Source organism: Rattus rattus, chromosome 2 (genome assembly GCF_011064425.1).
Source record: "Rattus rattus isolate New Zealand chromosome 2, Rrattus_CSIRO_v1, whole genome shotgun sequence".
Classification (NCBI taxonomy): Eukaryota; Metazoa; Chordata; class Mammalia; order Rodentia; family Muridae; genus Rattus; species Rattus rattus.
In genome coordinates, this window is record NC_046155.1 from 71,892,926 (window position 1) to 71,905,775 (window position 12,850).

The 12,850-nt window shown below is 45.1% G+C and overlaps 1 protein-coding gene across 13 annotated transcripts in view; it reads left to right on the forward strand.

Annotated features, from left to right (window-relative positions):
- The window catches only part of Fgfr2 (fibroblast growth factor receptor 2), a 100,907-nt gene extending 88,665 nt beyond the window's left edge, over positions 1-12,242 (forward strand). For 11 of the 13 annotated variants that reach the window (XM_032892466.1, XM_032892468.1, XM_032892467.1 and 8 more), the window contains 5 exons: positions 1,779-1,901; positions 2,987-3,057; positions 4,739-4,876; positions 6,744-6,849; positions 10,565-12,242. In XM_032892466.1, coding sequence (XP_032748357.1) covers positions 1,779-1,901; positions 2,987-3,057; positions 4,739-4,876; positions 6,744-6,849; positions 10,565-10,729 — 603 coding nt within the window. In that variant the 3' untranslated portion in view covers positions 10,730-12,242. Of the gene's footprint in view, positions 1-1,778; positions 1,902-2,986; positions 3,058-4,738; positions 4,877-6,743; positions 6,850-7,924; positions 7,927-10,472 lie in introns of all 13 variants that reach the window. The other 2 variants (XM_032892478.1, XM_032892470.1) reach the window with 2 other exon arrangements.
- Positions 12,243-12,850: the final 608 nt, after the last annotated feature.

The following is a 12,850-nucleotide window of genomic DNA, read 5'->3' on the forward strand; positions in this document are numbered from 1 at the left end:
CACAGCCTTGGGTGGCTTGCCTGCTTCCTCGTCTCTGAGTTTTGGCTCACTGACACATGCAAGGGAACACAGGGGATGCTTGGGTGTGGATGAGGGCAGAGTTAAAATAATTCCTTATTCATGTTTCAAACGCAGTTAGGCTTGTTCCATTTTTACTTGGCCATTTCATGGAGAGCTTACAAGAAGGCATTCCCAGTTCGCTCATCCAGTAGATGAAGTCTCTCTGCTTCACGTGACAGTTAATCTTGGTTTATAACCTATATAAAGGCATTTGAGGGCGATGCTCTTCTAAAAGTAGAGGTGGGTGATCAGGGGTTCTACTTACCAGGGACCTTAATGAAATCCCAGACTGTTACAGCACACCTGGGACACAATAGCTATGGAAAGTGTGGCCTTTGGAAACAATAATGACAAGACCTTCCTGAGTCCATGGCTCCTGTTGGCACAGAGCATCCTCCCATCAGATGTGTCATAGCAAGCATAGCAGTACCAGGTCCTGATGTATGTGCAGACTCGGTTTCACCCCTGCACAGGCTGGGGTTGTAAGGAACTGCACCTAAGAATGTGGACCTATGAGTACTGACTGGGCAGCGAGCCAGGGGAGAACATGCTGGGCCATGTCTGAAGCACAAAGGTAAGAGGTGTACAAAGGGACTCAAGAAAGCCTCTGAGCAGTCAGTGCAGCAGTCCATAGAGGTCGGGAAAGGACACTGAGCACAGCCTGGCCTAAGGGATGAGCAGCAAAGGACAGACATTGGAGCCGTCTAGGAGTTGGAATGGTCAGACTCGAGTATAGAGTATGACCCTTTCTGATTAAGGATCAAACAGGCTAGGAATCAGAGGAGCAGAAGCATTGGCTTTGAGATGTCAAGAGGGCACTACTGCCTGTGGAAATGTCCCAGAGTGACTTGACAATAAGACTCTCAGCAGAGGCCAGGATGGAGGTAGGGATTTTGAGCTGCTTTCTGCATCTAAGAATTGATGCTACAGAATAGAGGAAACATGCAAAAGGCACGACATGGTTTCTTCGCTTTTGAGAGACATGGGAAGAGGAGAGTTCGCCCAAATCTGCCAGAGAGTGAAGCAAGAGGAAGATTGGGGGGAGGCTGCTATGAAGGAGTCATTTCCAGAAACAGACCTCTGCAGTGTTCAAGGCTGCCAAGAGGGCAAACATGGGGGCATTGGAATCAGTTGGGTCTAAGAGTAAGGAGGGCCCTTGTACAGCCTAGAAGCCAGGCTAGACACCATTAGGGAAAGGAAAGAACTAGACTTTGCTGAGACTGTTTGTAGGACATGAGACCCCATTGTTAGAGAAGTAGCCCCGAAATGAAGACTGTTAGAGCTTAGTCATCTGAAAGTTGGGTTTTCCTGGGTAGAGAGAGCAAGTATTGAGCTCCGAGATTTTAGAATGGTATCTCATGTCAAGTGTGGGTGAAGCTGCGGGAGATGCAGCCGTGTTGTGGGACACTTGAAGATAAGAGAATGTGGTTATATAATCAACCATTACTTTCTGAGATGGCCGGGGCCTTTGTTTGTTTCTTTAAATCACAATGAATGATTTCCACGTCATGGTGAGCCTCTTGTCGATGCTAGTCAGCTGGTTGAGTTTACAGCCCTATATGTCTCTTGCAGTAGTCTGCACCCAGTTTATGACTTAGGGTGTATTTTCTGTCTTGCATTTTTCTAAGAATGTTTTTCTTTTGGTTCTCAAACATGTTGGAATTCATTCTCTCTCTCTCTCTCTCTCCTCTCTTCTTCTTCTTCTTCCTCAATTGCAGTGTATCCATCGAGACTTGGCAGCCAGAAATGTGCTGGTAACAGAAAACAATGTGATGAAGATAGCAGACTTTGGCCTGGCCAGGGATATCAACAACATAGACTATTACAAAAAGACCACGAATGTGAGTGTGTGGTGTAACACCGGGGAGCAGGGCGGCGGAGGGTACAGAGTGATGCAGACTTATTGGTAGGAGAACAGCGGCGCTCCTCCCCTCCATATTACATTCTGTTGCTTTGCTGAACTCTTGATCAGCAAATTTAGGCTGTATCTGAGATAGGTTTAGTATACATGGAGTGCTGTTTTATACAGAAGAACAATCAAAAGCCTTCAGGGCTTCGTGTGCTCACGTAAGAGCCTTCGTAATCAGTGGACGGTGAGACGGCTCAGCTATTACGGCAATGACTGGAACGTGGCCTTTGCTAGGTTCATTTCTGCCTAGAGGCTGACTGGGGTGTATTGTGTGTTAGTGAGGTAGATGATAATATAAAGAAATGTCATTTTGATACTTTATTCAAAGAACTAAGTCTATGAATCTTAGCCATTATGTACAGAGCTAGCTGGAGCTTACTCGTGCCCTAGGGGTAACTTGATGAAACCCATTAGAAAGGCACCTCTTCATTCGGAGTATAAGGTGGAGACCCAGGAATGGTATGCAATGGAGCTGGGGACGCCTGCCACTGGGTGCTGGGTTTGGAGCCTGAATTCAAGACAGGTTGGAGTAGAGAAATGAGAAAGAGACAGGAACCTAAGTCTACTTTCTAGGCTCGGTTCTTAGAACCAGCCAGAAAGTCCTAGAGCTTGATCTGGGGCCTTAGGTATTTTTTGTTTTTTTAATAGACAAGCAGACAGGGGCACCACTGTGCGTGTCAACACAGTCATTCCTCTGCATTCCAGCAAATGCACAGATTTGTCTTCCAGGACTCAGGTCTCTTTCCACACATTGCAGAAAGGCCCTGTAGGACCTAACCAATCAATGTGGTTCTTGAGTCCTTTATTTTAATTTTTGGCAAGAGTAGGCAGCCAGGTATGGGAGCTCAAAAGCTGAGGCAGGAGGACTGCCGAGAGTTTGGGCCTACCTTGGGGCAGTTTAAGTTGTGAGCCTATGTGGCTACAAAAATGAGTCAGTATGATTACACAGGGCATGGTTCTGTTGGGCCTACAGCAGTACTCTTGTAAGACCTACAGACTTTTTACATTTTCTTACAGGGGCGACTTCCAGTCAAGTGGATGGCACCTGAAGCCCTTTTTGATAGAGTTTACACTCATCAGAGTGATGTGTAAGTATCTTCTGTCCTTGGCTTATATAGGGGTTGAGTTGCAAAAATATTACAGGTCCGACGTGTTCATAGAAGGCATGGGAGTTGGGGATCTCAAGTGGCTTGAGTTTATAGTAGACTGGTGCCTAGGGTTTGGTTACTGATCTGCCTACCTTGGGAAGGTGGAGACACCAGCCTCCTGCTGCCATATTGGACGCACCTCTACCTATCACAGATGGCAGATGCTCGCTCAGCCTCTGTGTCATTTGTCGAGTGGGTGGTACGTTCTTCATTCCCTTAAAGAAACCCTCTTAGCTGGGCCTGGAAGTGCATGTGTACACCCTCGTACTCAGGGGTTCAAGACCAACCTACACCACATGTTGTAAGTTCAAGGCCAGCCAGGAATATGTAGCGTGAACCTATCTTTTTAAAGATTAGAAAGAAAAGGAAAGACTGAAGCCCTTCCAATTTAGGGATATATGATTCTTCTCTGGCCCAGGCTTGTCCTGAGAGGTTGATGCTGGATGAGGCATGATCAGTTGGGATGACCACCACATTTACTAGCTGTGGTTACTATATAATATTTTAAGTCTTGTCTTAGCCTCTGATAATGTTCTAGAAATATGATAGAAATTACGTGATTTTTTTTTCTGATGATTCATGTAAACTACTGTTAGAGCCAGACTAGCTGATATTGTAGATTGGAAAATTTAGCTGAAAGATGTTACTGGGAGAAACTGGGTAAAAGATGCTTCTGTTTGCTAGTTCCTGTGGGTTTATAATTATTCCAAAAGACAACAGGGTCTTTTGTTGTTGTTTTTTGTTTTTCTTTTTGTTTTTAGTTTGGAAGGGCTGGGGTTTTGTTTGTTCGGTGTTTTGGTTTTTTGGTTTCCCGCTAACCTTCCTAGGAGGAAAGAGTCCTTACTCGTGTGTGAATGCACTGAAGCTCTGGGCTGCTTTTGCCTGTATTGTGACCCTTACTTGGTAGAAAACCAGGGACAGTGTCAGTGTTGAAGCTGACCTTACAGGGTCAGGGCGCATGAATTTTCAGAACTGCAGGACCCAAATAATCTGTGGTTCTCTGATCAATTATATCATAGACTTGAGTGCACCACACTCGGTTGGGGAAATCCAGATGTGGATCTCTGTGAAATCAAGCACAGAGGTCTTCTCACTCTCTGCTGTCTGAGGTTCTTCTCTTGGGGCGTGAACTTTCTCCATGCTAATCCCAGCCCCGCGCTGGCTCCCTTCCCATCACACTAAGTCACAGAGTCTGCCCTGCCGGTGCTCCACCAGCCATCCAGGGCAGGCATCCCCTTACAGAGTCAGCTTTTCTAGCCTTATTTTGTCATCTGTAGATCAGGTTCCTATGTCAGCTACAAAGCGGGATGGGTGATTTAGAGAGAAGAATCCTCAAGTCAAGGAGTCAAGACACCACCACCCCTGCCCCCCACATGACTGTCACCACATAAAAGACAAAGAGCTTTGTCTATCGATGGAAAATTCCATCAGACCGTCCACATGTCGTCCTCATTTAGGGAGGCTCCTTGGGGGTCACGAAAGGGCATGCAGGATGGATTGCGGGAGGGCTCATTTGTCTATGGATGTAAGAAGTGAGCGGGTGTTTATTTTTTAACTGACATGTTTAGTTTTCTGCAGTCTGGATGCATTACTAATGCTATGTTTTCTCTTCTCTTTGCAGCTGGTCCTTCGGGGTGTTAATGTGGGAGATCTTCACTTTAGGGGGTTCACCCTACCCAGGGATTCCCGTGGAGGAACTTTTTAAGCTGCTCAAAGAGGGCCACAGGATGGACAAGCCCACCAACTGCACCAATGAGCTGTAAGGGCTATAGCCATCCCTGCTGACAGTGTAGTGGGCTCACCACATCTGTCCTCTCTCCAGATGTGTCTTGGGTTCCTCAGGCTCCCGTTCCCTAAATATGCTCTAAGCAGAAGAATTGCTGCTGCCGCCTGGGTTCAATGGCGGTACTGAGTTAGATACTTACCCAGACAGCCATGGCTTAGCCAGAAGAGTGTATGGAGTGGCCTTAAATCTGGCTGCCCACGGGAAGGGAGAACCACACTGCGACAGGAACACTCTATAGGTCAGGCACTGAGCTAGAATGCCGCAGGGCTGCCCCTGTAGAATGTACAAGGTTGTTCACAGCACTGGCAATGCCAAGTAGGAAATGGACTCTTTCCAAAGCACCTTTAACCATTGATAATCATCATGACAGCTAGGCATGGTGGCTCATACCTACAATCCCAGCATTATGGAGGCTAGAGCAGGAAAGCAAGGTTGAGGTCAGCCTGGGCTACAGAATGAGGCCCTTTTCTCGATAAAATAAAATGAAAATAAGTTAAAAAAATTTTTTTTAAACAAAGTGATGGGGATGGGGAGGTAGCTCATTTGGTAAAGTGATTACCACACAGGCACAAGGACCTGAGTTCATTCCTAACATCCACATAAAAAGCTGGGTACAGTGGTGTGTGAGCTTCTAATCCCATAGACTGCAAGGTGGGGATGAACATCCTTGGGGCTTGCTAGCCAGCCAGCCTAGCCTAAAACATCAAACTTCAAGTCTCAGTGAGGGACCCTAGCTCAGAGAATAAGGTAGATGGTTTCTGAGGAACAATATTCATAGTTGACCTCCAGCCCCCAAATGTGCATGCATGCCAGCATGTGTGTGCACGAACACACATGTATGCAGGGGCACACAAATAACACACAGACTTGTGAGCGTGCAAGAACAAAAAAAATAGAGAGGATAGGAAAGTTGCCGTTCCATCAACCATGCTTCCTCTGACTGAATGGGTTGCCGTGTTTGCCTACTCATAGTTTAAAGCAGGGGACTCAGAGTTTATCCTGGTGCCGTCACTGAGGTACTATTTCTGAGTATGAAAATGTGAGCCGGTTTCTAGGAATGCCTTTCTCACACTGTAAGAAAAATTGTGTTGTGTTAATGACGCGTGCCTTGTGCAGTGAGGTGCTGCCTCTCCTCTGGGGCAAACTAAGAAAGTGATTGTCCCAGAGACCGCCTTCCATTGTGTGCTTCTTCATGGGGATTTTAGAGCAGTAATCCCATGAGCACTTTCTGGTGTACAGTGGAGGGCTAATGAATGGCCACCGTTTATAGCGTATTATATAAAGGCGTGTATTGTGCGCCTCGTGTTCCTGTCGCTTTTTCTATCATAGAGGGTCTGTCGAAACTCATAATCAAGATAAGGCGGGAAGCTTGGACTATCCCAAGAGTTAATCAGGAAGTTAGTGCAAAGCTCTGTGGTGCCGGATTAGTTTGCATAAACCTTCTCGCTGTGGTTTCTGAATTTTTTTTTTTTTTAAACTGAGGAACTTTTGTCAACAGACTTTTTAAAACAAAACCGGAAGTGTAGTTCAGGCCGGAGTATTTGGAGAGGGAGAAGAAGAGGCAGGCGGTAAACGTGTCTTCTTCCGCTCTCTAGAGGATGCTGAAAAGTATCCAGCGTAGTGGTAGGTCACACTGTCACAGAGATGGCACATGTGTACACCTGTCTGGGTGCAGAGCAGTGTTCTGGGTATGGAGAAGTTTCTGTAGTGGTAGATGGTGGTGCTTGTGTAATTATATTTTACTATCTAGGCCATGTCTCCATGCCACCTGTTAAAAGCAATCACATCTGTACATCACGTGCTTAACGACATTGGTTCACCAGAGAAATCCTTTTCCCAGGTACATGATGATGAGGGACTGCTGGCATGCTGTACCCTCACAGAGGCCCACGTTTAAGCAGTTGGTGGAAGACTTGGATCGAATTCTGACTCTCACAACCAATGAGGTAAAAGCGCCCCTCCAGGAGCTCAGAGGCCCTGCTTGGGTCAGGCAGAGTTAAACCCCCGCTCCTTTTTAGTCGGGTGTTATTTTTCCCTCCCAGAACTGAACTTTGAGAATTCTGACTCACAAGGCTGGAGGCTGAGGCCCAGGGTGTCTGGGTAGACAGAGGAAGAGATGGAAATGTTTTGTGGTAGTGTTTTGGTGTGCGTGGGAAGGTGCTGGCATGTAACATGGGCCCTGGATTCTACGTCCTGGTGGGTGGGTGGTTCGTGTGAATGCTGCCTATGCTCAGTGTCTGACCAACTTGATGGAAGGCAGTGACATTCTGTCCTTTCCACATGTCATTTGCCTTATGTGATCCTGTCTGGGAAGGCATGTGGCTTGGATCTTTCTGTGTGACATATGTGTCACACATATAATGAATGACTTACATTATATAATTCTGTAATGAGTGACAGGATTTTTAAGTGACAATCGGTGCCTGTAGTTAAAATATTTGTCTTAGGTGTGGGTTGAGCTAGTTGTCAGTAACGGGCTAGCCACACAAGCATGAGTTTGATGCCCAGTATTCATATGGAAAACCTGGTGTGATAGGCTTCTCCTGTAATCCCAGCATTGGGGAGGCAGAGACTGGTGGAGTCCTGAAATTCAATGGCCAGCTAACCTAACCCAGTAGGCAAGCTTCAAGTCCCAAGAGAGCTCCTGCCTCATAAAACAAGGCTTCCACATGCATGTACACTGGAATCCACATGAATACACACATAAAATATTTTATTTTCTCTATAATTTATGCCAGCCAAAGATATCATGTTCTGTTACTCTTTGCCTAAATACAGTCCTTTCTCTGGCTTCAACATAAATTGAATGACCATTAGGGTTTTAGAAGGCATAGTTTTTGAGCAGATAGGCTCACATAGTCCAGGGAAACCCCATGGTAGAAACTGTATATGAATTTTGAGATATTCTCTGAACCAAACAATATTCCCTCCCAAAGAAAAGGTGGATACAATTGTTCTCACAACAATAAAGAAGGGCTGGAGAGATGGCTCAGTGGCTAAGAGCACTGACTGCTCTTCCAGAGGTCCTGAGTTCAAATCCCAGCAACCACATGGTGGCTTACAACCATCTGTAATGAGATATGATGCCCCCTTCTGGTGTGTCTGAAGATAGCTACAATGTATATAATAAATAAATAAATAAACCTTTAAAAAAAAAAAAAAAAGAAGGTTTTGGATCTCCCAAATACTTAGAAGGTAGAGAATACAGCTAATTTCTGATTTAAAATACAAATAGAGCGATTTAAAAAGACCGAAGAAAAACAGCCCAATGTCGAGATATACAGCCCTAATGTGGCAACTTTATTTTGTGCTCTCGGCTGTGGCTTGTGCTGGATAAAGGGAGAGCTTGCATTTAAATGAACACAGCTGACCTTCAGAAGTTGAAAGGAAAGGAATAGTTCAAGGGGGGAGGGAAAAAAAAGCCAACTTTCTTCTCCTGCCAAAACTGTTGTTTCTAGCCTAAGTTCCTTTAACCCTAGGCTTGGAATCCAGTGACACTCCCCCCAGTCAGATCTGAAAGTTACAGCTTCATTTAGAAACTGGGAAGGGCATTAGGCTTTTCATTTAATGATCCTGGGTCTGTACTCAAAGTTACGTATTGATATATTTATGCTTAAAGGGGGACCCATTCCTACTGAACTTTATATGCATATTCTAAAATAAGAAAGCAGAATGCCACATTGTCCAACGGATATAAAAATCGAAGTTTCTTCCCTTCTTAAAATCATTACCACATGCTTAAGAAAAATGGTTCCATTTAGGACAAAATTTCATTTTTATCATTGTAAGCAAAAAGTCTTCTTTTGATGTGGTGGGTGTGTTTGTTTCTGGTTGTGCGTTCAATGCTGATGTTGTTGGAGCCGATACGTCCCCCTTCTTGGATGGCGACTCTTTCTCTTGCCAACCCTGGTGATGAATTATAGTGGTTTTTGTCTTTTAAACTGTATGGTCGCCAACATTCCATGGGCTCTCTGCTGATAAGGCTGAGGCTGTTTGTGCTGTAGTCTGCGCTTTTTGCCCCCCTCTCAGAAAAGCCATATGTCATAGAGGAGTTGCTGGCTTTTGGGTACATAAGCAAAGCCACCCTATTGTGCCAGTGCCTTAGACAGTGAGACAAGGAAGGCCCCTGGTTAGAAATCTTATCAGGGCTGGGGGTTTAACTCAGTTGATAAGAGTGCTTGCTTAGTGTTTACACAGGCCTGGGTTTAATCCCCCAGCACTACATAAACTGAGCATGGTTGTGCACACCTGTAATCCCAGCACTTGGAGAGGTAGATGCAGGAGGATTAGAAGTTAGAGGTTATCCTTAGCCACATAGTATTGGGAGCCAGCCTGGAATACTTGAGACCCTTACAGGAAGGAAGGAAGGAAGGAAGGAAGGAAGGAAGGAAGGAAGGAAGGAAGGAAGGAAGGAAGGAGATAGATATATACTGAAAGAGACAGAGAGAGATACAGGAGACACAGAGACATACAGAGACAAAGTGAGAGACAGAAAGACAGACACACAGAGACAGAAACATAAACACACACTGAGAGACAGAGAGAAATCTCTTCCAATTTTGCCCCGGGTCAGTTAGTAAGTTCTTTCTGTAAGGCCCAGAGAGTAAACATTTTCAGCTTCTAGGCCATATGGTCTCTGTCGAAACTGCCATTCTAGTATGAAAGCAGCCACAACTCTATGTAAATAAATGAGTGTCTGTGTTCCACTAAAACTTTATGGACTCTGATATTGGGAAATTTATATAATTTCATATAAAGTTCATGTCATTGGCTGCCGTAAGATATGACTCAATTTGATTTTTCTACTACCTATATACAAATGTTGTGAACTCGCCTTAGTTCATGGGCCAAACAGAAACACACATGGGCTTGAACCCTACTCTGAGCTGGAGGAGGAGAGTGACCCAAAGGGAGTTCAGCAGCAGCCAAGGATGCTTTGGGGAGCAGAGAAACTTTTATGAACTTCACATTCTCGATACTGACACTTCCCTTCCCCTGGACTTCCTTGACAGCCCATTATGGGTTTAGCATCCATGCGGGTACCCAAGTCTTTCCCTAACCTGTTTATGTTGTTTTCTCTGAGAGCTCCTGAGGGTAATGAATTACATCTGTTAAACTGTGAAACAAATGAGGAGCCCTCCCCGCTAAGCGATCCTAGAAATGACAAGTGTAGAGTGTGATTCAGAAAATACATAGTCACGTTCTGGCTCTGTAAAGGGGTCCTGTTGGGTTTTTACCTCACTGGGCTTTAAACTCCAACTGTGAGTCCTAGTGAAGTGGGCTATATAGTAGGTCACTTAGGCCCTGTAGGCAGGGTGGGCAGAGCAGTTCACTGTGTTTTTATTGTCTGCTGCTTGCTGCTGGTGGTTTATGGATGCCATGTTGTAAGAGAGAAAAAGTTCAGGGTGGCGTTGACTGAATGAAGTTGGGGTATCGGGGGTCTTTGTGCAGTGGGGTGAGCTGGGCCTCTAGAAACCTTCCAAGGGGGTTCCCCGTCCCTTCCTAAATCTGATAGAGATGTCTAAGGAGCTTCTGTTTAAAATGAGATTCTTCTCTTCCCTTCTTGCAGGAATACTTGGACCTCAGTCAGCCTCTCGAACCGTATTCACCTTGTTATCCTGACCCAAGGTGAAATAAAACGTCTCTCTTCCCTTCTTGCAGGAATACTTGGATCTCACCCAGCCTCTCGAACAGTATTCTCCTAGTTACCCCGACACAAGGAGCTCTTGTTCTTCAGGGGACGATTCTGTGTTTTCTCCAGACCCTATGCCTTATGAACCCTGCCTGCCTCAGTATCCACACATAAACGGCAGTGTTAAAACATGAGCGGGTGTGTCTTCCTGTCCCCAAACAGGACAGCACCAGGAACCTACTTACACTGAGCGGAGAGGCTGTGCCCCCAAAGCGTGTGGCATGCCTCCACGTGTATATATGGATCAGAGGAGTAAATAGTGGGAAGAGTATTTGTCACGTGTGTGAAGATTTATACAGTTGGAAACATGTTACTTCCCAGGAAAGGAAGACTGTTTCCTGATAAGAGGACAGCCGCAAGCCACCACGCCACCCTCTCTGACCCACCATGAATGCTGGCTGTGCCCCAGTTGGACTCAAGGCAGACCGGTGGTCTGCCTTCCTTGTTAATTTTGTAATAATTGGAGAAGATATATGTCAGCACATACTTACAGAGCACAAATGCAGTATATAGGTGCTGGATGTATGTAAATATATTCAAATTATGTATAAATATATATTATATATTTACAAGGAATTATTTTTTGTATTGATCTTAAATGGATGTCCTGATGCACCTAGAAAATTGGTCTCTCCATTTTTTTTTAAAATAGATATTTGCTAAATGCTGTTCTTAGAATTTCTTAATTTTCACCGAGCAGAGGTGGGAAAATACTTTTGCTTTCAGGGAAAATGGTGTCACATTAATTTATTAATGAATTGGTAATATACGAAACAATTAATCATCTATAGTTTTTTTTTTGTAATTTAAGTGGCATTTCTATGCAGACAGCACAGAGGACTAGTTAATCTATTGCTTGGACTTAACTGGTTATTGGATCCTTTGAGAAGAGAAATATTTACGATATATGACTAATTTGGGGGGAAATGATGTCTTGATTTATTTGTGTTTCAACTCTGCTGTCCGATGATTATGTCTAAACACCTCAATGCCCACCTTTCAAGAAACCTTTTAAACTCTGTCACCCCAGTGTAACGATTAACCAGACTTCCCGTGACAAATGGTACCAGAGTCCTCATCCCAAGATGCCTTAATCCTCTTCTCTGGAGAACAGACTCCCATTGGAGACGGCAGGGTGGGTCTTGTCTGGCAGCTGGCCTTCTGCCTGAGTTACGCACCCATCACATTCGCCTTGCTCCCTCTCCGTGAGTTTTGATAACAGCTTCAGATTCTTCAGCATCAAAAACCCTTTGGGGACTCTCCATCCTCTCGGAGAATAGCAAAAGCCCAGGATTATTCTGTCGAGAGTTTGGGACCTCCTTCCATCTTCTACAGGGTTTGCTTCTGGCTTCCACCCACTTCTGACAAGACCTCTACTCACTAAAAGATCTGGCCCGAGAGCTACATCCAACAAGAGAACGCTTACCGTTGATTTCCGTGTTCAAGTCTTGTGCTTTGCTTTGGACACGCCCACTCACCTTGCTACCGTCATGTGACAGGAGTGCAGACTACACTGATTTTATGTGTTTTGAAATTGGAGAAAGTATTTAATAAAACCTGTTAATTTTTATACTGACAATAAAAATGTTTCTACAGATATTAATGTTAACGAGACAAAAATAAATGTCGCGCAGCTTATTTTTTTAATACTCGTGTCTTACCAAATGGTTTCCTGTGCTTTGGAGCTGTGGACAGTACTTGGTGGGGTGGACACCCAACAGGCAAAGCCTAGTAGGCCACATATCAGGGTGACTTCCCAGAGGGGTTGCCTGCCTGGGAACAGCAGTGCCTGGGGCATGTTGATCAGTGAGGAACCAGAAGTTGATTCAACCCTGGGTAGGCTACTTGCTGACATCTCAGCAGAGGAAGACATCATTTCTTCCTGGGTCCTTCATACTTTCCAGAGGAGCAACACAGAGGAGACCTTAAAGACAACTTAAGGGTGGGGAGGTATCAATGACAAGACTCAGATTGGCTGGGTTGCTGGGACCTGCCACTCTCCAGGCTACCCTCCGTGGAATGCACACAGAGAGAATTCATTTCCTGTCACTAAAACTGAGTGAGTTTTTTTGTTTTTTGTTTTGTTTTGTTTTGTTTTGTTTTTTGTCTGCATATGCAGACAAGAACTAGGGCCTATAGGCTTCCATTAGATTTGCCTAGGAACAGCTTCTTCACTGCAACTCGGGGAGGCAAAGACGGAGCTACGGTGGTATGGGCTGAGGGTCACTAACCAGTGCTGTCCCGCCGTCCTGCTG